We start from the raw sequence: 24,637 nt of genomic DNA, 5'->3' as shown, positions 1-24,637 counted from the left end.
AGGAGTTTAACTTTGGAAAAAATAAAACAAAAAAAAAATAGAAGAGAAAACGATGTTTATAAAAAAAAAATTCATAATAAATTAATAAACAAAAAATATCAAGAAATCTAACATTATTGCCTACTCTTAAAAGGTTCGATATGCGCACCGGCGATTGGCTGCGTGTAGCACCGATGTTAGAAGGCCGCTACTGTGCAAAGGCCGTAGTGTTCGATGAGCGCATCTATGTTATGGGCGGCTCAGAGAACGAATGCGCGCTCAACTCGGTCGAGTGTTATGATCCAATGATGGATACATGGGAAGCACGCGCATGTATGATAGAAGCGCGTGCTTCTCCTGGTGTAAGTCACCTACAGTGAATTCCTTCAGCTATATGTTACATAATAAAAACTTCCAGGCCGCGGTCGCTCATGGCTACATTTATGTCTTGGGTGGTTACAATGATTCACCACTGGACACAGTCGAGCGTTTTAATCCCGTAAAAAATGAGTGGACTAAAGTTTGTATTTGCAGAATTTTTTTGTCTTTATAAGTTATAAACTGGCTTTTTTTAGGTTTGTTCGCTGACAACGGCACGCAGTCGCATTAGTGCGATCGTATTCAATTATCATCTACTGGCTTTAGGAGGTACGAAAAATGGCGAAGGCGTAAACTGTGTAGAGGAATATAATGTGGACACAGATAAATGGGTGTTGAAGGCACCTATGCCCACCGGCGCGGCCTATAGTTCCTTTGTGGTGCCGACACATTTGGCTGATAATTTGCAAACCGTTTTGGCGGATGTAAGTCGACCCGTACATTAAACACACCTACTCAATCATTATAATAATAAATATTTTCGTAATTCACACAAATAGGGAGCACTGTAACATTTAGTTTTTACATATTTTTAGATTATTTATTTGATCTTTCGGTTATGCCTTTGCAATAGTTAACGCCTACTGTAAAAGCCCGCATGAAATTTTAAATATACTCGTATATATATGCCATATTTTTTATTTATATTATAAAATTATTTTAATGTTGCTGCTGCTACGTTCATGTTGCTCTTGCACCTTTCGACAGCGTCGATCAGTTGTTTTGCGGCTTCGACCATTCCACATTCAAAATCAAATGATCATAACCGTGACCATTGAGAATTTCAATAGCAGCAGCGGCATCCTTGCGTTGCTTGAAATGCACATACGCAAACCCTTTGCAGAGACCAGTATTCTTATCGCGCGCCAAATACATTTTACTGTGTTGTCCAATTTTCTTCACCAGCTCATCCAAATCGGCTTCGGTCATCGATTCCGACAAATTGGAAATGCGGATAGCGGCAGTATCATCACGTCCACGCATGCCCATACCACCTTTTTGACTGTCCTTAAGGTATGGTGGCACATACTTGCCAGTTTTGGGTGCTTCGACCACAGCTGTTGCAGCGGCAGCCGCTTTCTTCTCCATTAAGTTTGTATCCATGGCGGTACCCTTATATGGGCAATTAACTGACCAATGCTCACCATTGCAAATACGACACTTGGCAATATTCTTAGAGGGATCGAGTAGTGGGTCGTTGGCCTTCTCTTCTTCTTTGGAGTTGAGGAACTGCATGAAAATTTCTTCCGACACCATAGTGGTATGTGAGTTTGGACCGGGTTTGTCGTTCTTTGAGTCACCAAATTTCGGCCAGGTGCGTCGTTTGGCTACGGTTTTCGGCACGACTTGCTTGGAAATTTTATAGGTGCGCACAACTTTTGTCTTTTTGTCATCTTTGTTGTACTTATATTCTGTGACGTATTTGTAGCCGTTTTCAACTATCTCTGTGGTAGGTGGCAGGCCGCCGTAGTCGAGCTCCACCTCATCGGCCCAAGAGGATTTAATAGTGTCAACACCAGGCATCTAGATCGACGAAAGTTGAGATTAATGAACGATTATTGTGAAATTAAACAAATCAATCAATAATTTCACCTTTTTGCCAATATTTAAGCACAAAAATCAGAGAATACACACGCCACGAGTTAAACAGCGAAAATTGTGTGAAAAAGAAACGTCAACACAAAATGACAAAACTTGCTGTCAAATGTTTTCTTGGGAAGCGTACGGAAAGTATAAAACACAGTGTTGAATAATACGTTGAGAAATATTAGTTATACAATGTTTAATAATTGCTGATGAAATTACACTTTATTTTGCGATTTATATTTGTATTTATTAAAACATAAAAAATGGTGCATGTTTTCGGAAAAGCCGCTCTCCTAAACATTTACCAAAATTAAGTTCAATCTTTTGTGCAAATTAAATTGGATTTGCTATATAAAACACTTTGGTTGTAGTAAAGCTCTTTGTGATTGTAAAAATGGAAGAAGAAGAATTATCTAATAGAAAAAGCATACGGTAAATTGAACGGGCCGCTTAATTTTTGGAGTGATTTTTAATTAAACTGATACATTTTAAATATACATCCAGCTAAATGTCTGCGAATACCACAACTCCTACATCCTCCACGAGTGTGTGCTCCATATCGCCGAACGGCTCTGCCAGCGGCACAGAGGATATACAATATCTACTCTATTTAGAAACTTTACGTCGCTTTCGGGACGATGAGCTTAACATTAAGCGCCAAGTGGACGAAAAAACACGACAGTACTTGGAAGTTAAGGAGGAATATTTACAATTGTACGCTAAATATGTGAAACTCACAACATTGGCAGCAACTCGTTGTGCGCTGTTAGCTGATAACCATTTGCCTTTTGATAAAATAGCTGCCGCGGATAAAGATATATTAGCTATTACACAAAAATTGGCTACTGGTGATGTTGTGGAAACGATTAGTGAAAAGGCAGTCAAAGAGTGCAACGATAAGTTGGAAGCTTGCGAAGTACACGAGAAATTGAAACAATTAAGCCGCGAATTAGCCGAAAGTAAAGCAACTATACGAGCAGTACAATCCTCAACCGAAACTGTGGAGGCCACTATTGAGACGGCTACACTGCAAAGTCTTGACTACTTTGTTGATGAAGTTGGCAATAGAAGTTGAAATTAAAACACATCGAAACTGCATTATTTAACCACCGAATAGTAATTCGATGGCTGCACTTTATTAGTAGCGTGCTGATTAGCATGGTATGTTGGATTGGTGGAAGGATGACATTTTGAACGTGCGCATTTCAATCATAGTTTCTATCATTTTTATCGGTGGAGCGGAAAAGAGAATAAATAAAGGCGGGGAAAATCATCATATAATTTGGTATTAGGGTAACAAAAGCGCATATGGTTGAATTCAGTATTTTTGTTTAAAATTATTTGTATATATATGTATCGTAATGTTTGTACTAACTAAAGAAATTTTAAATTGAAATTTAGTATGCTTAAGATTTACCACTTGGAGCGCTTAGACCAATCTTTAGGCGTCCAATGTAGGCATTTCGAGTCAATGCGTATTTTGCGTTTATCCATGGCTTTCTTATGTTGATCAATGATGTCGCGACTTATACAAACGATATACTGTCCCTTATAATAGTTGATAAGATTTAAATTTTGTAATGTAGAAATAACATCCTCTTTTTTGATGGAAGTGCATTCACAGATATCGCTGGGAGAGATAAATAAATATAATTTATGTAAAACACTAAGAAATTTTGTTCATACTTGATGGTAATGGTGGGTTTTTCGCCATCACTGTTTGGCTTTTGGCTAATAAATATCTCCAAAATCGTTTGTGCCCAATATGAACGATACGACAGTAGACCTAAATCTGATAAAGGTTTTTCCGGCGAACCAGTTTTACCCTCAAACTTCGACAGTTCGTAGCTAAATTCAATTAACAGCTTGCCGTAACCTTTGCGCTGATATGGAGGCATAGTCAGTATACAAGCTACGTTGTAGTCTTCAGTACTTTCTTTTTCTTTTGAGAAATAGCCGACTATATGAAAACCGCGTGAATCGAATTCAGTCATAACATAGAAAAGGAATGGATCCGTATCATAATAAAGTGTTTTATGATCTAGAAACAGTTTGGCCAGCAGACATAAATTCTGCGCATACACTTTGTTTTTACGACCGTCAATTTCGAAAAAAGAAATTGTGTGTTTGCGATATATTTCATTACCGGGTGGATGCCGGAGATTACATTTGACTAAATGCCGCTCCAAACATTTACGACTTTTACGATATTTCAGGCAAAACTCACAGATGTAGATACAAGGCATTTGACATAATTCCTAATCGAAAAGTGTTATTTGCTTTGCTTTATGCCAAAATGTAAGCAAATTTATTACCTGCGGGTACGGTGAGAAATACCAGGGTTTAATGCGATGTTTACCCAATTCTATCATTTCAACATTTTTCATACGCGTCACTACATCATCCTGATGTATGACCATGCTACCAGACTGGCGTGGTGTTGCGGTTTTACCATCTTGTGAAGCCTCTTCAACCACAGTTACGGGTACCGGAGTTGTGGGTACTACTACAGCTGGTATTACTGGTGCGGGTACTATAACAGGCTGAGGGGTCTCAGGCACTACTACTGCCGGTGGGGCAGGCACAGCATTGAACTATATTAAAAATATCGTATACCGTTAATTTGAAGCTTATTAATTTTTGGTTAGCACCTTTCTTTTTCGGTTAATTTTTTTCTGTAGTGCAGCCGCCAGCACAGCGTTACCATTAACCATTTCATTGCTTACAACAGGTTGTGGCGAAGTAGGTCTTGAAACGCTACCTGGCACCGACGAGTGATGTTTTTTTGGTGTAGTTACACCAGTGCTGGCACCGGTCTGCGTACCATCACGCCTTGGAAATTGCACTTTGCGTGTATCAACGTCCTCCTCTGTAACCCATTCATCAAGGCGTTTATTAACTGAAACATATATGTATTATTTAGTAAACTGCGCACGTTGTTATTCATTATTGCATTATTTCATTACAATCGACGTAATGCACGTAGAACTGTCGCTTGCCATCATGGTCTTTAATGCTCACAACTTCCGCGAGTGGCCAATCCTCAGTCTTGTGCATACGCACGGGTAATCGGCATCCTTCGGTAAGTGCGGCCTAAAATTTAAAAATAAGCCATGTAGCACCTTCATTCTACATACAAATTCAGTAATACAGAAGTTCGTGGCCATTTGCATCCATCACTCGTTCGCTGTGATGTTTATTATTTTGTTGCCACATTTACTCACCGTGGACTCACAAATCGATGATACATCTTCATCGAACTCTATTTTTTGTGTTATTTTCATCCTTAAAAACGTAGAGTCCAATTGTTTATATGAATTTAAAAACAGTTTGTTTACAATTTTACTTAAGTTTTCACAATGCTTCTTATTTTTTAGTTGACCATTCACAACAGTAAACCAGCAGCTGTGTCTTGAAAATTATCAAATAACTTTACTATATTTATTTTAAACACACTTGCATATTTAAACACATGTCAATATTATAAACAAAATGGGGGTAATTTATCACCCTTTTAATAACACTACACTTCTTTTAAAATTAAAAGCAATTTTTCATTTATTTTTGATAATAGCTACTCCGGCATCACCCCACTTAACAGCTGTGAGAAACGACAGAGATGCCTTCATTTAATAGACACGTGTTTACGTTTTCTCCGCTCACGGTTCAATCTCTTGGTTTTGAAGCAAACCAATTTTAAAACAATTTTTTTAAATACTATATATTATTAACAAAATATAAAGCATTTCCCATTTAAAGAAAATGGGTCGTAACAGAAAATCAAATCCTTTTGCAGCGAAAAAACGTCAAAAGCGTGAGAACGTAAGTAAACTATTGATTTCGAGTTGGCCCTTACAATAGAATTAAATCTCGTTAAATAGCAAGGAGTCGATCCACGACCAATACGCCAAGAGCCTTATGAGGATATCAAACGTGATAATGAAGCTTTCATTAAGTACTATCAGCTGCAAAATATATGTGCGGACGAAGCGGAATGGCAAGAATTTCTTGCTAAGATACGTGATAATTTACCTGTTACATTCCGTGTAACCGGCTTTCGTGGTGAGGCAAAAGCATTGCTTGACATAATCGAGAGCGACTTGTTTGCTGATTATGTGAGCAGTGTCGCTGAATTGCATGGTATTGCGAAAGAAGAGGTGGAGCGCCCACAACGTCTACCCTGGTATCCAGATGGCTTGGCATACCAACTGCAATTAACGCGTAAAGATATACGCCGCTCGGAACCGCTGTTCCGTTTGCACAATTTTCTGATAACCGAAACGAATGCCGGCAGCATAAGTCGTCAGGAAGCTGTGTCTATGATACCGCCACTTGTGTTAGATGTGCAACCCACCGATAAAGTGCTAGATATGTGCGCTGCGCCAGGCTCAAAGACGGCACAATTGATTGAAGCGCTACATAGTGCGCCGGAAAAGCATAAGATACCACCGGGTTTCGTCGTAGCCAACGATGTGGATAACAATCGGTGTTATATGTTGGTGCATCAGGCGAAAAGATTGAATTCGCCATGCTTTCTGGTGACAAATCATGACAGCAGTTTCTATCCAAATTTGTTGGTAAGTGGAATGAAAAGTACAAAAATAAACTAATATAATAAAAAAATAATGAATATGTATGTATATCAATATTTCTTGTTTTCAGCAAACGGGCGCAGATGGCAGTAAATCAATTTTGAAGTTTGATAAGATTCTATGTGATGTGCCATGCTCAGGGGATGGCACACTACGCAAGAACCCAGATATCTGGACGAAATGGAATTTGGCGCAGGCTTACAACTTGCATGGGTAAGCTTGGAAAATAATTTTTCGAAGTTACACGAAAATTTAAAATACACATTTTTTAGCATACAGTACCGCATAACAAGGCGTGGCGCTGAAATGCTCAATGTCGGCGGTCGTTTGGTGTACTCCACATGCTCGCTAAATCCCATTGAAAATGAAGCTGTGCTGCAGCGTATTATAGCTGACGCTGATGGTGCGCTAGAGATAGTAGACGCCGCACATTTGGTGCCCGGCTTGAAATTTAAACCGGGCATGACGAGTTGGAAGCTCGCTACCAAGCAAGTCGATGAAATATTCACAAGTTTCGAGGAGGTGCCTGAGAAATATCACACGGTCATACGCCCGAATATGTTTCCATTGCCGACGGAGCAAATCTCGAAGATCGGTTTGGAGAAATGCTTACGTGTGCTGCCGCATTTGCAAAACTCTGGTGGTTTCTTTGTTGCGGTCATTGAAAAGCGCCGCCAATTGCCCTTCGAAAAGAATGACATGCCGACGCTGCTTGAAAAGCCCAAACCGGAAGTTAAATTGGATGAAAACGGCCAGCCTATCGAAGAGAAGTCAGTGCCATGGGGACCACAACGCAAACGCCGACGCCTGCATGGCTATAAGGAAGATCCATACATATTCTTCGAGGAAGAAGATGCCGATTGGGATGAGTTGAAATCCTTCTTTGCGCTCGACGACACGCTAAATAAGCGCTGCTTGCTTACACGCTGTGTCACCGATAAGAAGAAGAACATCTACTACTGCTCGGAGCCAATACGTGATATGGTATTGTTGAATGAAGATACCATTAAGATTATAAATACTGGTGTGAAGGCATTTGTGCGCTGTGAGAATCGTCATACAATGCATCCCTTCCGCTTGGCGCAGGAGGGTTTGCAGACGACGAATGCATTTATGGGCGCCATACGGCGCATACAAATCTCTAGGGAAGATTTAATACTGCTACTCAATTGCACAGACCCAACAAAGCCGCCTTCAACGCTGGATTTGGTGGCGGAAACGCAAGAACGTTGCAAGGAATTAGGTATGTAACTCATGTAAATTACAATGGATGCTTGGTTCGTCTTAATAGATTCATATTATTTGTTGCAGGCGTTGGCAGTTGCATTTTGAAGTACGAAGACGCGCGTTTCACGCTATTCCTGGTGGGCTGGCGCGGTTCCTCCAGCTTGCGTGCTTATGTGGACAGTAATGAGACCGTGCATGTGCTGCGCTTATTAGGTGCTGACATCAGCAAGTTCGGTAAGTCGCTTATTTGCATGCTGAGTAAAGGCTTATCAATAATATTTACGTTACGCATTGCAGAAGTCAACAAGTACGAGAAGGCTAAGGAGGCTGCGGCTGCTGCAGCTGCCGAGGCCGCAGCGAATGCAGTTGAAACAAAAGGTGCGCCCGCAGTAGAGCAAGACGACGTGGTTGTGTCTGCTAATGGCGTTGCAAACGTTGTGCCAGTCGCTGAATAATTTAGCTAGCTAGCGCAGAATTTCATTATTATTAAAGTTGAGGTTTAGTTATGGTATTTACATATGTATTTTTTTTTTTTAAATATACAAGTGTTCTATACATACAGGTGTATGTAGAATATAAACCACTCCGCTTTAAATCATTGAAAAATCGGTTAAATACTAATCGGTAATGAAAGTTTGGCATTAAAAAACCCAAGCTTTTGAGTTGTTTACTCTATAGATGGCTGAAATTTTGACAGAAGCATCAAAGGAACTAACGGCGTAAAAAAGTAAGGTTAGATTTCGTACCGGAAGGGTATAAATGAAATTTTTTAACTCAGCAGTGCTTTAGAACGTCGGTTCTTGGCTTAAACACAACTTCTTCGGCTGTTGTGAGAATTGCAGACGAAGATCTCCGATTGTATCGCGAATCCGTAGTGACTCCAACCTATACAGAATCTACATCGACATACCAAATTATATGCCCTGCGTGCTAGGAGTCCGCGCATGATTTTAACTATCTTTTTGCATGCCGAATGAATCCCACTCATGTTGTTGTTGTTGTAGCGAATCTGAATCCCACTCATCTAACATGCCGCTTTCTTAACGTCTGTCCATGTGGTTTATTGGGCCCCGATTTCGATTACCACTAACTTGTCCCACACAAGTCTTATGGTTCTCTAACCACTCTGCCGTAGTACTTTCGGGCACCTAGTAACTGCGATAACGGTGAAAGTCCAACTTTTAGTTGGAGAGAGGTACTGAATAATGTAATCCTAGATCCAATGAATGCCATAAACATATCGTTTTGGAGACGCTGTGAGTTCATATTGTAGATAATATTAACAAGCGGAGCCATATCTCAGGCATATCAAAGTTTCTGCATACAATTTATTTTGGGACCGAGTTTCCTTTGGTACGAAGTTTATAAAAAAATATTTAAAGGGGTCACATCCAGCTCAACGAAAAAAGTTAAGATCGTTTCCACAATAATCGGGTCTACATAACCGGAACGAGTTCGGATCCAGTCAAGGACTGTCAACTCGTTGGTACTCCTCAAGAATACTATAGGTAACAACAACAAAAAAAAGTGGATCGCTGTAATGCATTCGAAGTCTATTTCCCTCTGTTTAAATCGGGCTAAACTGAGAACTGTAGAACCGATAAGGTGACGGAAATGTTAGAAATTTCAGTTAAGATGAGTGGAATGTTATCGCAGTATTTGAAGTCGGATTCTTTCTAGCTAAATAGAATCGGCTGACGTGTACAGAGAGCTTCGCACTGCTCACTACAAGCTTAAATATTGTAACGCCTAAAATTAGGCTGTATTTTTTGGTTTAGGCAGCAAAAATCTAAAATCATCACTCCTCTGATAAGCCATGACGTATAACCAACGTTCGTCTCAGGCGCAAATCACTGTTGCGGTATTTGATAAACGTGATAAGCTCTTAGGGAATTGGCTGATAAGTCGTGGAGCAACATAAAACCTGTCGATATTATCAGCGCGGCCATTAAAAAGTACAACAACAAACGTGAACAGCTGAAAATATCAGCGTGATCGGGTTGATCTCAGTGAATTTCCATTCCAAAGCACTGGTTGCAGACGTCTAGACAAGACGTGCGTCGGAACGGAACAGCAAAAATGTGGCTATATAAATTTCTGCTCTACTTGGCATGCAACAACATTTATTATGCGACTGCAAGCGGCGAGGTAATGCTGTTCAACTTAAATGAATATCAATAAAATCAGTTGTTAATTAACATTCACAGCCCACACCGCCGGACGCCGACTACTACATCGGTGCTGTGGTTGAGTTTCCGGCGCGCACGCTCACTGCAGCCGCCGGCACAGAGGAGCGTCTGCGTCAATTCGGCGAACTACTCGAGTCGGCTGCCATACGCCCGGATATTGTGGTCTTTCCAGAGGATGTCCTAAATGACTGCTACACACCCATAGTAGTGCCAGCGCCCAGCGATGATGTGATAGCTTGCAATGCCGACGAGGCGCACTACAATTATATTATCAGTAGAATGTCGTGTTATGCGCGTTCGCTGGGCTTATATGTGCTCATCAATGTGGTGGAGGTGCATAACTGCACACAAACGCAAAACCTAAGCGATCTGGTTGCGAACTGCGCCATATACAATGCGAATGTGGTGTTCGATCGTCATGGCGTGGTGATCTCGCGTTATCGCAAGTACAATTTGATCGGCAGTGAGTGGTTGTATTTTAACTATACGTCGCAACCCGAGCAGGAGGCCATATTCCATACCGATTTCAATGTGACTTTCGGCCATTTTACACGCATGGATCTGCTGTATGCGCGGCCGGCGCAAGCGTTGGTGCAACGTGGCATTACGGACTTTTTGCATCCGAGCAAATGGCAATCGGAGCTGCCTTTCCTGACAGGTGAGTTGTGAGAGGTTGGCGAGCGGGACTCCTTTAACCTACTTAGTTCAAACTTCGATTAAGCAAGTGTTTAAGGCCATTTGAGCCTCAATTAAAGATGATAGTCTGTCGTGGTTCATATTGAAAGTGACACACGATCGTAGGTGACGACCGTTCCCACGATAGTCGGGTCTACGTGAACGGTACGAAACCGGATTTTATGCCCAGTCAAGGGCTGCCAATTCGGCAGACTTCTGCCGCGACAACAACAACCGGTCAAGATCAAGAGCTCAGCAGCATTCCCCGTGAGAACTCTATTTAGTAATAGTGATGCGATTGGCTGTTTTACGCCAAGACTGTGTCGAACTGGAGATGAAATTGTCGTCTTCTCTCAAATACTTTCTGCTTGTTGAAGCTTGAGGCTTTTCGAACTTCAGTTTGCAGTTTTTTCCGTCGAACTGGTGTTTGTGCCATCGCGAGATCTGGCGGGTTGAACACGCCACTGTTTCCATGGTTTCGCAAGAACTTGAGTATTCTCGTAGAGTTCGTAGGAATACAAGTTTCCTTGGCTAATAATTAATTTGACCCGATTTAGGCTCTTAGCAACATTTCATACTAATCTCAATTATCTCCCATTTCTGTTCTACGCAGCTGTCCAACTACATCAGTCCTGGTCATTCGGTAACAATGTGAATCTGCTGGTTGCCGGCACAAACGATCCAAGCAATGGCCGCAGCGGCACAGGCATCTATGCGGGCAAATATGGTGTGCTCATCGCAACCATGACCAGCGTCGAGAAGCAAAGTAAATTGCATTTGAGTGTGATACCAAAACATAATGCCAGCCGCGAAAAGGTCTTAAAGATATTCAAATTGAATCAGAGCAACCTTAAAGCGCAGCCAAACAACAGCAGTCAGAGTGTGCTCGACCGTTTTACAGGCGTTGTTTTAACGCGTAACAATGATATTGATCTGTATGTGACGCAGCCGTTAGTCGGTGGATCGAATACGTGTGGACCGTTGCAGCAACAACTCTGCCACAATGATTTGTGTTGCAATTTCTACATTGAAATGCACGCCAATCCGCTGGCCAATGCTACCACGGTCAGCTATTACTATCGCTTGGCGGCGTTTCGTGACATGGGCACTTTTCTGAATACCGAACCCGATGAGTTGGCGGTGTGTGCGATCTTTGCTTGCACTGGCGATCATCTCTACACATGCGGACGCATCTATGAGGAGGGCGTGCCGGTGGTGCCGCGTTATATTTTCGATACGATTCGTATAAGTGGCAATTTCACACGGCAACGTCCATGTTTACTGTCACCAACGAGCGTGGATAATCTGCTTATGCCGCTGCCTGTGGACGAGTTCCAGTGGCAATTGCAGGCGCACAGGTGGGTTTGTCATACGCAGTTGTTTAAGGAAATACTGTATTGAAATTTATTTTTTACCCTCGTAGCAACTTTACGCTGGCTAACCTCACTTTGCTACAACCGCGTTCGGATCTCCTGACTTTTGGTATTTATGGCAACTACTTTTTGGATGACACAATGTATGATCATCATCACAAGGACGGCGCAAGCACATTGAGTGCGGCTATGTTGCTAATTTTTCTTTTGTGGAAGTTGCAATTTTATTTATAGAATATGTAGTTGAGGGTGTGAAATTAGTAGGCAATAAAGAAACATTTTAGTGAAGCTGGTAGTGTTTTCGCATAGAAAAGTGACGTCTTAGCCTTCAGATCTGCATTTGTATCATACATAGTTGGTGAAATCACAAAGAGTACCCAAAAAGTACAAAGATTATGCAAAACAAAACTTTTTCTCCCTTCTTTCTCAAAAATATTTTAGATCTCGAAAGCGTCAAGGACTTGGCTAAGAGCAGTTCGTAATATAGTACTTTATAAGAAGCAGTAGGCTACCGAAAAGAGTTATTTGATGTCTAAGAGCGTTGTTGTTGTTGTAACGGCAGAATTCTGCCGAGTTCACAGTGCTTAGCCGGATAAAAATCCGGGTCCGTTCCGGTTTTCGTAGACCCGACTGTCGTGGGAACGGCCTAAGAGCACGTTTTTACTAATCGCTGTTTGGCGCCAATTGGAGATTCCCAGACTTTCCAACGCAGTCGTGGTCTTTCTCTTCCTCTGCTTCATTCGGCGGACACTGCGTCGAATACTTTTAGAGCTGGAGAGTTTTTATCCATTTCACTCTAAGTAAACTTTTCATTTGCAACGACGAGCAGACTGTCACATCTTAAGCTCTATAACAACAGTCGATTTAGGTGGAGACCTAGAAACTCTGATAGCTGTCGTCTTGAGTCCGTATTCAGAGTATTACAAAAGGACTTCGAAGTCATGTTCGAAGTGTGAATTGGAGAATAAAAATTGTAGAGAGTCAAGCACTGAAAACAAGTGATTAGTGCTTAGAGCTGCTTTTACTTGGATGGGGTTGCCATGATCTTTCAGAGCTTTACAACTCCGTATTGGCTTTCTGAAGTAAATAATGGAAGTTTAGAAGTACATTTTGATTTGTGTGATCCAAAAGTATTAAAAAAGCTCTTGGAGCTTTAGTAATCAGACGACCTTGAGCCATGTCCGAATACTATCTAATTGACACATTATCATATGCTCAGTGCAAGTGCTTATAAAAATTATTGATACTAAACATGGCCACTTCCGAATAAAATCCAATCGAAAGCTTCAACTAGTAACTTTCTAAACTAAAATTCGGCAAATTGGAAATTTGAAAGTGTCCAATTCAATTACATACGCAATTGCAAACGTTTCGTTTCGTTATTTTTGCATGGTAAGTCATAGTTTCCATGGCCCTGCCAATATATACCCTTTTAATCTTGTTAGTTGCCCGAAATTTGACCTTGAAATGTTGAACGGCCTAACGGCTGGCAACTTTGTCGCACAAATTTGTACAAAGCTGCCAACCAAAATAGTCAACAACAACAAACATAGCAATAAAAGATAGGTAAAATTTTAGCAAAAGTTAGTAAACTAAAAAGCATAAACCGTTGCAACTAGAAAAAGAAGAAAAAGTGAGCTTGTTAAGTGAGCAGACGTCGCAAAACTGCGAGAGCCGGCATTTTTTCCAGCGAAATCATTTAACAAAAAAATCCCATTCCCATTTATTCACAAGTGTTTATGCGCTATATAGTTGTTTACGAGTGCGTAAACCCAGCGGTAGAGAAGTGAAGATTTAAGGAAGACCAACACTGTATAACTATTCGAATAATACGTGCCTTTTAGCGGTTAATTTTGAAAGTATTACCAAGCTTACTGACGCATAGCCAAGTGTAGTAGACACTCGGGACTCTCTGCCTTCGTTTTTGCTACGAGATATTTTCGCTATAGGGTATAAATCCAAGAAACTTTGAACATTTAGTTGCATGAACCGTCTTGAATGAAACCGGCTGTCTTAGAAATATTCATTTGAAATTTAAAATACTATCTGGCCGGGACGAAACCACACGAAAGTACCAATTTCATGCCTATGGAGTAGCTGTATCACATTTAAACCTCACAATCACTAGACTGTAAAGCCAAGTCTGAGACTCGCCGAGGTTTAGTTATGCAGCGAATTCAGCTCTTTGAACAATACTGCGTTCCAACTGAAAACAGTTCTGCTCAAAAAATAAATTATAAGATTACGAAAAACAAAACCTTTGCCAAACAACTCAATGCCTAATACTCCGTCGAGCTGCAAGCAATTCAGTTCGTGTCGAGCAGTTCCGATCAAAAACTATCCAAAATGAGTAAAGAAACTAAAAAGCAAACATTCAATGGTACTTTTAAAGTACGATCCAGCATTACTGGTCTGAAGACTGGCTAATAAGAAGGAAATGGGTGGCGTAATTAAGGAATTCGGTCTAATTCAAAGTCTTAGAGTTAATAATAAAATAAAAACAGCTGATTCGATAGTTTCACTGTAATTCCTGAAATGCCAGAGGTAAAGACAAGGAGACAAACAATTTTTGGGCTTATGAAGATAACCACTTTAGGTCATCAGGATGTAGGATGTCGTCATCAGCCGACAGAATCAAGAAATGACCGTAGAGTTTGTGACGTCGCATTTTCCAAGTAACATTTTCCAATATACCGAGTCAAGGAAAAGAGATGTGTAAACCTATAAGAATGAACGTGATATACTTTGGAGACAGAATCTAGTTAAACACTACTGACTGCTAAACAAGTATTGCGCCGGTTTTCATATATAATATTTATATGAAACAAGAAGTTATCACAAAACTTGAAAAGTCGGGCAAAAGGTAATTTATAAAAAATTTTATGGATTAAATTGCGAATAGTGAATATGCCGAATTTTTATAGAATATACGTATACCACAAGAAAGTCCGCTAGAAGTCTTTAAAACCCATTTAAAATAATGTTTGCAGTTGAAAAATAGGAAGCAGTTTACGTCCAAATATAATTATTTTTTGGACCAGTGCATTTCGCATCAGTTTGATCACGTTTTAATATTGACACTAACATATGGATGCCTATACAACTCACAGGAAACTGTTGCATGGTGCAATTTCCGCTTTGAGCTTGTACATGTGTGTGTGTGCAGGTGAACATTAACTAAAAAAAATTTAATTACCTACTAAATTTTTTCGCTAGTTTGTAGTAATTTTTACGGTTGCGAGGCGGGCGGTGGCGGGGAGCACATAACACTCTGAAACGAGCTGCGCAAATTGCTGAAACAGCGAAAATGTGAAAATGCAATATGCTTATATGCACATATGTATGTAAGCTGGATGTAAGGAAACAGTTATTTTTAATTGCTTGGCTTATGCAATTGTGATGAGTTGTTGCTTTTTAGAGCAATATTGAGGGTATATGTGTACTATAGGTATACTATTGGAGCTGATTCAGAATACCTCTGATTGCTGCCATAACGGTTTCAAACAAATTTTTAGTTTGATTATGGATTTTGAAAATTTCATGTGCAAATTGTATAAGCGAAAACAACTATAAATTAAATTATAAAAACTACAAAAAATGTTAACGTAAATATAGAAATTTCGGACAAGTCTCAAAAAAAAACAAAAATTTAAGAAAATAAAAAAAATTTGAAAAAAATTTAATTTTCTTTTTCGAAAAATGTATAAACTTATAAAAAATTCCAATATTTTCTTAAATATCCGAATTTCTAAGATAAGTTTTGAAAACATAAGATTTGAAAAACCAAAATATTTAATATAAACAATTTTACAATATTTATAATTTTGAAAAAAAAAATTAAAGAAAATTAAAAAATAGTCAAAAAAAAAACAAAAAAACTAAAAACTAAAAAAAAATTTGAAATTTTGAAAAAACAAATCTGAAGTTTTGATTTTTTTTTGTATAGAAATGTCTTATTTTAAAATGTAAAGTAGAATATAAATATATTACTTTTCATTTTCTTTTAATAAGGAAAATCTGAAATTTGGAAAATTAAAGTTTGAAATTTTAGACAGAATTTTGACAAAAATATATTAAAAAATAATAAAAAAAAGTATTTTAAGAAAATTAAAAAAAATATATAAAACATTCGAAACTGAAAAATATTTAAAAAAGTAATAAAAAAATGTACAATTTTTTTTTTGAAGTTTTTTAAGTTTTACTTCAATAAGAAAAATATAACTTTCATGATAAATTGTGAAAGTAAATTTTGAAAAAAAAGTTTTGAAATTTATATATACATATTTATAATTAAAAAAAAAGTATTTCAAAAAAATTGGAAAATTATAAAATATGTATAATTAAAATAAAAATTGGAAAACATAGTAATAAAAATATTTAAAAATGTTTTGAAATTTTGAATTTTTTGCTATAAAGGAATATCTTATTTTTAGTTTGCTCTCAATACAAAAATATGACTTTCATAAATTTTGAAATTTTTTTGAAAAGATCCTTTTGAAAAATATTAACAAAAATATATTAAAAACATAATCAACAAAAAAAAAAAATATATATAAGAAGTTTTCCCTTTCAAATTTCGTTTTCAAGATGATTTTGAAAGTATAGCTTGACTAAACACAACAACGTAAACAGCTTCAGGCCACGCACAGCGATTGCCGCTCCGCTGCTTTGCTGCGCCGGCGACAATATAGGATCCAAATTGTGTTGACTCACTTTGTCCAAAAAGTAATTGCTCCAAATGCCGAAAGTGAGCAAATCCAGCTTCGGCGTCAACAGGCCGATGGTTACATCAGTGAGGTTATGTCTAAAAATAAAATCATTGTTCCTCATTTCCACATTCCATTTAAAAACATTTTGTGGCATACAACCTTTCCACCTGCTGCCATTTATACATATGCACCGGCAGCGGCAACATGCTGCCATCCACACTCGACGGCATAATGAGACGCCGCGCTGCCTGCGGAAATGAGGCGCGCACATTCAACGCGCTGAAAAAGTGCGTATTTGCAACAGTGACGCCAGCTGGAAAGATGCGACCGCAACTATACAACTCCGCGCTGGTGCAAGCGAACACGGCGCACACCTTTAGCGCAGCCGTTTCCAAGCGCTGAACCGTCGCCTGCGAACCGCTGTAGGCTCCGAGGCGATAACGGTACGCTGCATAAATACGAGAACTGCTGATAGGTGTGCGCGCGGCTTCAAAATGACAGCAGAACTGATTGTCGTAACACAGGGTTACATTCACTGCAGTGAAATCGGCGTCCAGTAATTGCGTCTTAAAAATGTCGACATTGTAGTCGCGCTGCAAATCGAGTTTCGTGAGACGCGGTGTAGTCACTTGCGGTGCGAAATCGGACTGTGGTACCGGCGGCACTTGATAGCTTTGGCGGTAGGCCTTTTTGGGCACCCTGGCTGTGAGCAGTTGTGTGGTGGGTTCTTCATATATGACTGCCTTCAGACGTCCCAACCGTCCTGCGTAAATACCTGAACCGCTGATTTGTCCGCTGGGTTCGCTGGCGTCTGCTGCGAGTAAGTTGACATCATTAGCGTACGACCAACCTTCCTGCAGTTGCACGGCTGTGAGGAAGGGTAGTTCATTGAACCAATGCGTTGCATAGATGATATCTGTTATTCCAAGCTCTGCGACTAACCTTTGCGCCGGTTGCCAGAACAGAAAATCTGAGCCAATAAAATGTCCAAAAGTCACACCGAAATCGGTAGTAAATGTTGCCAGCTGCGGTTGTGGCATTACATTCACGCTATACCATTCATAACGAAATAGATTGGTCTTACGGTAACGCGATATGACACGCCCCTGCCGATCGAACACCACATTTGCGCTGTACGTATTTATGCCGCTGACATTGCAATGCCCGATCCCTAGCGGATCATTAGCGCAATAAACCTTTTCCTTCACATGTATCACCAAATATAATTGACGCGCGCGTGCTACGCAGGACAACTCTGTGAGTATGAAGTCGTAATTTGGCACATCACAGGGTGCAATATTGAGCGCTGGATCGGGCACAAACGTCAATAAGGAATAGTCGTTTAGCACATATTCAGGAAAGACGAGTATGTCCAAACCGCTTGTCAGATTCGATTCGATAATGTTTTTTACGCGTCTGAGGCCATCTCTGGCTTTCGGTTGTCCTTCGCCGGGTGGTGGTATGAATTCGGCAACACCGGCATTATACGTGGGATCTGTAGGCAATGAGTGCTAAAAAATAGAGATGAGTGAAGCATAAAGAAACAGGACTTTCTTGAATGGTTGACAAATATAAATGAGGCAGGTTAGAAAGATGTAAAATGTAGGTGAAGTGTTCAGTTAGCAAGCTGACTGGCGTGTAATGTAATTATAGAAATGCAGATTTCAGAACAAAATTTGATGCCTGAAGTCATACGTCCTTTTCCGAAAATTGTCGTATCATGGTGAGCCCTGTATACTTACAACACTGCAGTGGTATGTGGTGCATTTTTTATTAGTAACAGCTTTTGAGTATCTTGCGTCCCGTTTTATACCTAGTTAAGACAGATTGGAGAATATATATTTCTCAATGTAATTGCTGTCGATACTTTCCTAAAACCTCTGCGATTCAATGTTTTCAATTTCCTTTTTTCTTGGGCCCGTAGTTGTGTACCAGTATTCCACATTGAGCTTGTTTTAATAGTTACAGCGATACTTTAATTATTATGAGAAAATGGATCGAGCGTCTTCCGTGATATCATCCAACAATCTGAATCAAAAGTGAAGATTCTTCAGTCCTCAGTGAGTTGTAAGATATATAATTATTATAGGTTTATTCCCACGACTTGATAATTTAAATTTTATTCATTCTCAGACATCTCGTAGTAGTAGTATTCCACATTAAGGTTGCCTTTTTCATAGCTTTAGAGATGCTTCTTCCATTATGAGCAGATCTCTACTCTCTTCGAGCGTCATCCGCAAGATACATCCGTATCTTGTAATACATGACATTATTATCTCAAGAATTATCTCGGATGGATCTTGTTGTGAACGAGGACAAGACGAAATATCCCCCTGTCATCAAACAAACAGTCATAACTTTGAAGACGACGAACAAAGACCAAACTTTATAAGTCACTCATTATTCCAGTCCTGCAATGTGCTGCGGAGGCATGGACAATGACATCAGCTGATAAGCCGGTCTTATGAGAGTTCGAGAGAAGAGCTTTTTCGGCAGATTTATGGTCCTTTGCGCATTGGCAACGGCGAATATCGCAGTCGATGGAACGATGAGCTGTACAAGATATACGACGTCATTGGCATAGTTTAGTGATTCGAGAGACAACGGCTGCGCTGGCTAGGTTATGTTGTCCTGATGCAAGAGAACACTACAGCTTTGAAGGTTTTCGATTCAGTACCCACCGGAGAAAGCAGAGGTAGACCCTCACTCCGTCGGAGAGCTGAAGTGGAGAAGGCTGTGGCTGCTCTTGATATCTCGAATTGGTGTCAAATAGCGAAACAAAGAAACGGCACTAGTATGTTGTTAATAATCGTGTAAGCACTGTCTATGCCAGTAAAGAAGAAGAAAAAAGGTGCCATCGAATCATCAAATCGTGAGACTTTCTGGTGACATACGACTAGCTTCTTTTTATAGGTGACTTGTCAAACTCAACTGGCTAGGATGCTCTCCGCTCAAAACTTTCCTTTTGCGAAATTTATAATCGCTTGTAACATAACTTCTCATACCATGCCATGCTATGTACCACGTCTCAAAGGCGGCAGTTATTTTTGAGGGATTTCTTCACGAGAAGCCGCAATAAAGCTTAGTAGTTAGCGAGCGAATTTTGACTTGGTTTACAAAGTTTTTACTTTCTTATACAATATATACAATTACCTGTAAGCCTGACTGAGGTCCTGAGATTACTAGTATGAGTAACACGCAACTTAAACGCAGCTCGTGAATACCCATTATAATCTGAAAGGCGACTGATACTAACGTACATAGCAGCCTATGTGCTTATATTAAAGAAAATACGATTTGTTCATATTTCCCACTGACTTTGTAAAATTGCAAAAAAAAAAAAAAAAATAAATATTGCCGTCAAGAGCCCATTTAGTAGACAAGCGAAAGTGAAAAAATTTAACTCAATACTTTAGCGACCTAAATGTTGATTTTTAGTCTTTTTTTAGCGCCATGATGCTGAAAAGAAGTCTTCACACACACACAAACATAAGCCGTGTTGCTTTTGTCTTTTCACCCAGAATTCACTCCTCAACTCTTATCTTATGTACATCTTAAAGCATGAGGTATTTGCTTTCGTTTATTGCTATATGTTTTATAATCGTGATAAATATGACACTGACAATAAAAAATATTGAGAAATGCTAGCAATTACCCTTTGCGGAACGTTTAAGATATTTGTTTTAACTGAAAGTGGGTTGGTTTGTTTGTGAATGGTTAAATAAGTAAATAAAAAGTAATAAGAAACACACAAAATAATAAAAAATTGTAAGGTAAAAAAGTTAAAACATGCAAATATACTCGTATACTATATACATTGTAGAAACATATAAATAAAACTTGAAAAAAAATATTATTATTAGTATTTTGATAAAAAAAAAGTTGTGATAAAATATAATAAAAAATAAAATTAAAATTTTTATTCATAATTACACACAAATGCTGTAGTGTAGTGTAGCTCTCAAAGATGTCTTGTCAAATAAAAAAGTTTCCCTTTAAGGACTTGATTTTGATCGATCATGATGCTGAACTTAACAGTATGTTCGAAGAAATTGGCAGTCCCTTGGATAGTAATCTATGGTAAATTTAATGAAGATATCTTAAAATGAAATTTTGTCGTACAAGAATCTGCTTTGATCTTTCAGATTGTAAGGCGGCTATACCCCATAATCGTTCGAAACGACAGACAATTAGTGTATAACCAACTTCTTGGAGAGAAAAAGACATGTGTAAAATTTCATAAACTAAGTGATATCTCGCAAACTAAGTGACTAACTCGCGTCTAGACAGAGAGAAGAACAAACGGCCTGGCTGAATATCGACGGCGCTCACCACGCTCATCATTTCTATGCATATCTTATGCCTGTCTAGAGATAGACATAAGGCGACCTTTTAAGTTGCCGGACTACTACGATATATTTCAGACTGAGGTCTTTGCTCTTGCGCCAAGAGCGGAGCTGGTCTCTAATACAGCTGCAGGCACTGCTAGAGTCAAGATCTACAGCAATCAAAACAATGACCTCGTATCGTGTATCCGCCAGAAGGGTCTGGATAAGCAGGGCAGCAGTGGATAGTGTTGCCACAAGTAAGCAACTTCACTTCTACCGGGTGCCAGGCTACAAAGACATCGAGGGCAATGAGATAGTGGACGAGTTTGTTAAGAATTTTTGCTGTACGGCGGACATTCGAAAACGTGATCAACGATTTGGACAAAAGCATGGTAAAGAAATTCAAAACCCAATGGAACGACCTACCTGGGTGCAGGACCGCAAAAGTCATGTGCAAAAAATTTGAACGCAAGTACACAAAACTCCTACTGGCACTCGATAGAAGAGACTGTTGGAACATGATCAGACTGGTCACTGTCTGTGGGCGACATATGCCCGCAGAATGTGGCTGACAGATCGAGAAAACTGCAGGAAATGCTTAGAGCAGGGCCAGCGAAACAACGGAGCATCTCTTGTGCGCTTCTCCCGCATTGGAAAGACTACGCTGTAAGCACCTGGAGTCGTATGATACACTGGAGATGGTATCGATATTGAGGTCGCAGAGTCTATTAAAATTCGCGTCAAGCGCAGGCATCCTAAAAGATGACTACTTCTCTTGGATATAGGAACTGAACGCCCTTTGGTATCGCAAAGGACCAAAACTTATCTATGCGTGGCTTATTAACCGACCAGTTTAACCTAATATATATCTCATATATACATATATTTATGCATATATATTATGAAATCTGCGACGCCTCTTTCTGTTCAGATACAGACATAATATTAGACACCTACAACTTAACCTGTATATAGAGAATTAATTTTTTTTATTAACTCATCAGTGCGACATGAACTAGCGGTCCATCTTTTGCCGTCAGTTCTTTAAAACCAACTAAAGATTGGCACAGTCTTTAAGTGAACAATATGTAAAACGCTTAACCTAGAAAAACTTCATAAAAGCCAACAACAAGGAGACGGTTAAAAGCTTGGCTCCAAGAAGCTGTGAAGCGCCAGAATGAGGACCATGCGCAGGCTGCCACACGGGATCGAAGTTATGCGTGCTCACCTCGGTCGAATAGTAGTTACCCCAAATGCCGAAGGTCAGTATATCCAATTTCGGATAAGTCAAACTTATGGAGATCGCCGTAGTGTTGTTGCTACGCGCATTTAAAAAAAAAAGATTATTATTATTTTACCTGAATGCATATGCAAGAACTACCTCTCAAACTCCTGCCACTCATAAGTGTGCACCGGCAGTGGCATGATGCTGCCATCCACACTAGATGGCATAATGAGACGTCGCGGCGCATGCGGGAAAGAAGCGCTTACATTCAAAGCGCTAAAGTAGTATTTATTGCCAACTGTGACACCGGCTGGGAAGATGCGACCACAGCTGTACAAATCCGCATTGGTGCAGGCGATTACAGCGCACACCTTTAAAGCCGCCGGATCGACCCTTTGATGTGTAGCGCGCGAGCCGCTGTATACTGCGAGTCGATAGCGGTAAGCCGCGTAAGTATTCGCGTTACTCACAATGACGCGTGCGGCCTGAAAATGACAGCAGAACTGACCATCGTAGCATAAAGTTTCGTTCACTGTGGTGAAGTCGGCGGGCAGCAACTGAGTCTTAAAGATGTCCACATTGTAGTCGCGGAGCAGGTCGAGTTTGGTGAAACGCATTGTGACGACTTCCGGCACAAAGTTGGGCTGTATAACCGGTGGCGCTTGATAGTTTTGACGATAGGCGCGCTTAGGTACGCTGGCAGTGAGCAGTTGTGTGGTGGGTTCTTCATAAATGGCCGCAACTAGGCGACCCAAGCGTCCAGCATAAATACCCGAACCGGTATTTTGTCCACTGGGCTTGCTGGCATCAGCTGCAAGTAAGTTGACATCGTTAGCGAACGCCCAACCTTCTTGCAATTGCACGGCTGTGAGGAAGGGCAGCTCACTGAACCAATAAGTTGTATAGATAATATCTGTTATGCCTTGCTCCTTTACCAATACTGCGGCTGGGTCCCAATAGAGCATATCGAAGCATATAAAGTGGCCAAAAGTCACGCCGAAATCTGTGGTGAAAGTAGCATGTTCCGGTTGTGGCAATACTTTCATATTGTACCATTCGTAACGGTAGAGGTGTGTCTTGCGATAGCGTGATATGACACGTCCTTGCCGATCAAACACCACATTGGTATTGTAACTGTTTAAACCGCTGGCATCACAACGTCCAACCGTTGTGGTATCGTTTCCACAAAAAACTTTCTCTATCAAATTGACCACCAAATATAGTTGACGCGAACGTGCGGCGCATGACAGTTCCGTTAGAAAGTGATCATAATTGGGTATTTCACAAGGCGAAATACCAAGCTGCGGATCAGGCACAAATGTGCGGAACGTGCCGTCATTCAGCACGAACTCGGGAAAGACTAGTATATCCAAGTCGCGTGTACCATCCGATTCGATGACCGCTTTCATACGCTTGAGGCTTTCATGGACCTTAGATTTGCCTTTGCCCACACCGGGCATATATTCGACGACGCCAGCTTGATAGGTGGGATCGGTTGGTTGTGAGAGCTGCAAAATGTAGAAGTAGAATGGTGAACGGCAAAGATGACAAAAGCTGAAGCTAATTCGTTTAGCTTCATCGGTTTCCTAAACCATAAATACCTGCCAGGTTTGCTGCGGTCCTATGACGATTGCCAAGAAAAGCAATATTAAACTTTGCACTGTTAGCATCCTGCTTGGTGTGCCGGTGTTGCGGCGCAACGGTTCTTTCGTTTATATACTAGTTCTCCAAGCATTGCGCCTTTTAAATCAAATTTGATGTAAAACCGCCATAAAATCTTTCTTAATCTTATCAGTATTTTAATATTGAGATTATTATCAAAGACCATTTTGCAATTTTTAATGTGCCAATGGGATTTGTTTTTGTCAAATGGAGTAAATTATGCCAACAATGTATTTGAAGTGCATTTAGCAGCGTTATTTTATTGTAGGTATGGCGGGTTCTACAACCGGTGATATTTCCAAATGTAATTGAGGTGCTATGATCCAAAGCAAAAGTTCAGTGCTCTTTAAAGTTATATACGAAACATGAGTTTTTTGGCTTCGTGGTCTTCCAAGAAACGTCATTAAAGTTTTTTTTTTTGGGTTTTTATGAGAAATGGAGATAAAGCGGTATTTATAATAAAAAAAAGTATGATATGATAACTGGAATAAGATGCAATGCTATCAACAACATTTTGACCAGCGGAGATACGATTTTGCGAGTTTTAAATTTAAATTTAGAGAGCACTAATGAGAGTTCGTTTGAATTGGCTAAGAATAGGAGATAAGCGGCAATTTATTTAGTTTTATAAAAGCTTCTAAAAGCGCTAACGTCCAAAGCCGGATATTCAGGAATGCATGGGGAAATCCACAATGCTTATGTGTAAATATAAC

At 39.9% G+C, this 24,637-nt stretch overlaps 8 protein-coding genes across 9 annotated transcripts in view; 4 read left to right on the top strand and 4 right to left on the bottom strand.

Moving 5' to 3' along the window:
- Positions 1-989, top strand: part of LOC108973892 (kelch-like protein diablo) — a 3,235-nt gene extending 2,246 nt beyond the window's left edge. The window contains exons 5-7 of the mRNA XM_018941402.1: positions 134-341; positions 398-499; positions 555-989. Of these exons, the coding sequence (XP_018796947.1) occupies positions 134-341; positions 398-499; positions 555-803 (559 nt within the window). The 3' untranslated portion in view covers positions 804-989. The remainder of the gene's footprint in view (positions 1-133; positions 342-397; positions 500-554) is intronic.
- LOC108973905 (eukaryotic translation initiation factor 3 subunit G-A) lies at positions 872-2,060 on the bottom strand. Its single transcript, XM_018941423.1, has 2 exons — positions 1,951-2,060; positions 872-1,881 (listed from the first exon to the last, which is right to left on the bottom strand). The coding sequence occupies exon 2, from the start codon at positions 1,879-1,881 to the stop codon at positions 1,072-1,074; it is 810 nt and encodes a 269-aa protein (XP_018796968.1). The 5' UTR covers positions 1,951-2,060; the 3' UTR covers positions 872-1,071.
- Positions 2,061-2,236: 176 nt separating this feature from the next.
- Positions 2,237-3,318, top strand: LOC108973907. The gene is made up of 2 exons (XM_018941425.1): positions 2,237-2,376; positions 2,449-3,318. Exon 2 carries the CDS (start codon positions 2,453-2,455, stop codon positions 3,017-3,019), a length of 567 nt encoding a protein of 188 aa, XP_018796970.1. The 5' UTR covers positions 2,237-2,376; positions 2,449-2,452; the 3' UTR covers positions 3,020-3,318.
- Positions 3,039-5,312, bottom strand: LOC108973897 (histone acetyltransferase Tip60). 2 transcript variants are annotated; one of them, XM_018941409.1, is made up of 7 exons: positions 5,169-5,312; positions 4,911-5,037; positions 4,596-4,843; positions 4,260-4,538; positions 3,631-4,202; positions 3,362-3,574; positions 3,039-3,162 (listed from the first exon to the last, which is right to left on the bottom strand). In XM_018941409.1, coding segments are annotated over exons 1-7 (1,500 nt in total). In that variant the 5' UTR covers positions 5,229-5,312; the 3' UTR covers positions 3,039-3,161. The 2 variants fall into 2 exon arrangements, with proteins under 2 accessions (XP_018796954.1, XP_018796952.1); XM_018941407.1 differs by lacking the exon at positions 3,039-3,162 and having other exon boundaries at positions 3,335-3,574.
- A 280-nt stretch (positions 5,313-5,592) lies between these two features.
- Positions 5,593-8,343, top strand: LOC108973887 (tRNA (cytosine(34)-C(5))-methyltransferase). Its single transcript, XM_018941394.1, has 6 exons — positions 5,593-5,766; positions 5,826-6,521; positions 6,607-6,749; positions 6,809-7,779; positions 7,848-7,997; positions 8,061-8,343. The coding sequence occupies exons 1-6, from the start codon at positions 5,707-5,709 to the stop codon at positions 8,216-8,218; spliced, it is 2,178 nt and encodes a 725-aa protein (XP_018796939.1). The 5' UTR covers positions 5,593-5,706; the 3' UTR covers positions 8,219-8,343.
- Positions 8,344-9,727: 1,384 nt separating this feature from the next.
- LOC108973896 (vanin-like protein 1) lies at positions 9,728-12,255 on the top strand. The gene is made up of 4 exons (XM_018941406.1): positions 9,728-9,911; positions 9,971-10,610; positions 11,241-11,985; positions 12,051-12,255. Exons 1-4 carry the CDS (start codon positions 9,843-9,845, stop codon positions 12,232-12,234), a joined length of 1,638 nt encoding a protein of 545 aa, XP_018796951.1. The 5' UTR covers positions 9,728-9,842; the 3' UTR covers positions 12,235-12,255.
- A 2,974-nt stretch (positions 12,256-15,229) lies between these two features.
- Positions 15,230-19,937, bottom strand: LOC108973881 (vanin-like protein 2). Its single transcript, XM_018941386.1, has 4 exons — positions 19,863-19,937; positions 16,869-18,220; positions 16,625-16,804; positions 15,230-15,293 (listed from the first exon to the last, which is right to left on the bottom strand). The coding sequence occupies exons 1-4, from the start codon at positions 19,935-19,937 to the stop codon at positions 15,230-15,232; spliced, it is 1,671 nt and encodes a 556-aa protein (XP_018796931.1).
- Positions 19,938-21,997: 2,060 nt separating this feature from the next.
- On the bottom strand, positions 21,998-23,962 carry LOC108973895 (vanin-like protein 1). The gene is made up of 3 exons (XM_018941405.1): positions 23,864-23,962; positions 22,419-23,770; positions 21,998-22,356 (listed from the first exon to the last, which is right to left on the bottom strand). Exons 1-3 carry the CDS (start codon positions 23,930-23,932, stop codon positions 22,140-22,142), a joined length of 1,638 nt encoding a protein of 545 aa, XP_018796950.1. The 5' UTR covers positions 23,933-23,962; the 3' UTR covers positions 21,998-22,139.
- Positions 23,963-24,637: the final 675 nt, after the last annotated feature.

Source organism: Bactrocera latifrons, unplaced genomic scaffold (genome assembly GCF_001853355.1).
Source record: "Bactrocera latifrons isolate USDA-ARS-PBARC rearing strain unplaced genomic scaffold, ASM185335v1 scaffold_51, whole genome shotgun sequence".
In the NCBI taxonomy this organism is placed as follows: Eukaryota; Metazoa; Arthropoda; class Insecta; order Diptera; family Tephritidae; genus Bactrocera; species Bactrocera latifrons.
This window is presented reverse-complemented; position numbering and strand designations above follow the sequence as displayed.

What these genes read in the sequence shown, in the direction of transcription:
- LOC108973905 (XM_018941423.1), bottom strand. Translation starts at nt 1,881, where the DNA reads ATGCCTGGTGTTGACACTATTAAATCCTCTTGGGCCGATGAGGTGGAG.
- LOC108973907 (XM_018941425.1), top strand. Translation starts at nt 2,453, where the DNA reads ATGTCTGCGAATACCACAACTCCTACATCCTCCACGAGTGTGTGCTCC.
- LOC108973897 (XM_018941407.1), bottom strand. Translation starts at nt 5,228, where the DNA reads ATGAAAATAACACAAAAAATAGAGTTCGATGAAGATGTATCATCGATT. An exon ending in ATTTCTCACCGTACCCGCAG is followed by an intron (nt 4,203 to 4,259) that starts GTAATAAATTTG and finishes CTTTTCGATTAG; the next exon opens with GAATTATGTCAAATGCCTTG. An exon ending in AAACCCACCATTACCATCAA is followed by an intron (nt 3,575 to 3,630) that starts GTATGAACAAAA and finishes TATCTCTCCCAG; the next exon opens with CGATATCTGTGAATGCACTT.
- LOC108973887 (XM_018941394.1), top strand. Translation starts at nt 5,707, where the DNA reads ATGGGTCGTAACAGAAAATCAAATCCTTTTGCAGCGAAAAAACGTCAA. An exon ending in AACGTCAAAAGCGTGAGAAC is followed by an intron (nt 5,767 to 5,825) that starts GTAAGTAAACTA and finishes CTCGTTAAATAG; the next exon opens with CAAGGAGTCGATCCACGACC. An exon ending in TGCTGACATCAGCAAGTTCG is followed by an intron (nt 7,998 to 8,060) that starts GTAAGTCGCTTA and finishes TACGCATTGCAG; the next exon opens with AAGTCAACAAGTACGAGAAG.
- LOC108973896 (XM_018941406.1), top strand. Translation starts at nt 9,843, where the DNA reads ATGTGGCTATATAAATTTCTGCTCTACTTGGCATGCAACAACATTTAT. An exon ending in GGAGCTGCCTTTCCTGACAG is followed by an intron (nt 10,611 to 11,240) that starts GTGAGTTGTGAG and finishes TGTTCTACGCAG; the next exon opens with CTGTCCAACTACATCAGTCC. An exon ending in TGGCAATTGCAGGCGCACAG is followed by an intron (nt 11,986 to 12,050) that starts GTGGGTTTGTCA and finishes TTACCCTCGTAG; the next exon opens with CAACTTTACGCTGGCTAACC.
- LOC108973881 (XM_018941386.1), bottom strand. Translation starts at nt 19,937, where the DNA reads ATGGGTATTCACGAGCTGCGTTTAAGTTGCGTGTTACTCATACTAGTA. An exon ending in GACCTCAGTCAGGCTTACAG is followed by an intron (nt 18,221 to 19,862) that starts GTAATTGTATAT and finishes TCTATTTTTTAG; the next exon opens with CACTCATTGCCTACAGATCC. An exon ending in AAATGGCAGCAGGTGGAAAG is followed by an intron (nt 16,805 to 16,868) that starts GTTGTATGCCAC and finishes TTTTATTTTTAG; the next exon opens with ACATAACCTCACTGATGTAA.
- LOC108973895 (XM_018941405.1), bottom strand. Translation starts at nt 23,932, where the DNA reads ATGCTAACAGTGCAAAGTTTAATATTGCTTTTCTTGGCAATCGTCATA. An exon ending in GACCGCAGCAAACCTGGCAG is followed by an intron (nt 23,771 to 23,863) that starts GTATTTATGGTT and finishes TACATTTTGCAG; the next exon opens with CTCTCACAACCAACCGATCC. An exon ending in GAGTGGCAGGAGTTTGAGAG is followed by an intron (nt 22,357 to 22,418) that starts GTAGTTCTTGCA and finishes AAATGCGCGTAG; the next exon opens with CAACAACACTACGGCGATCT.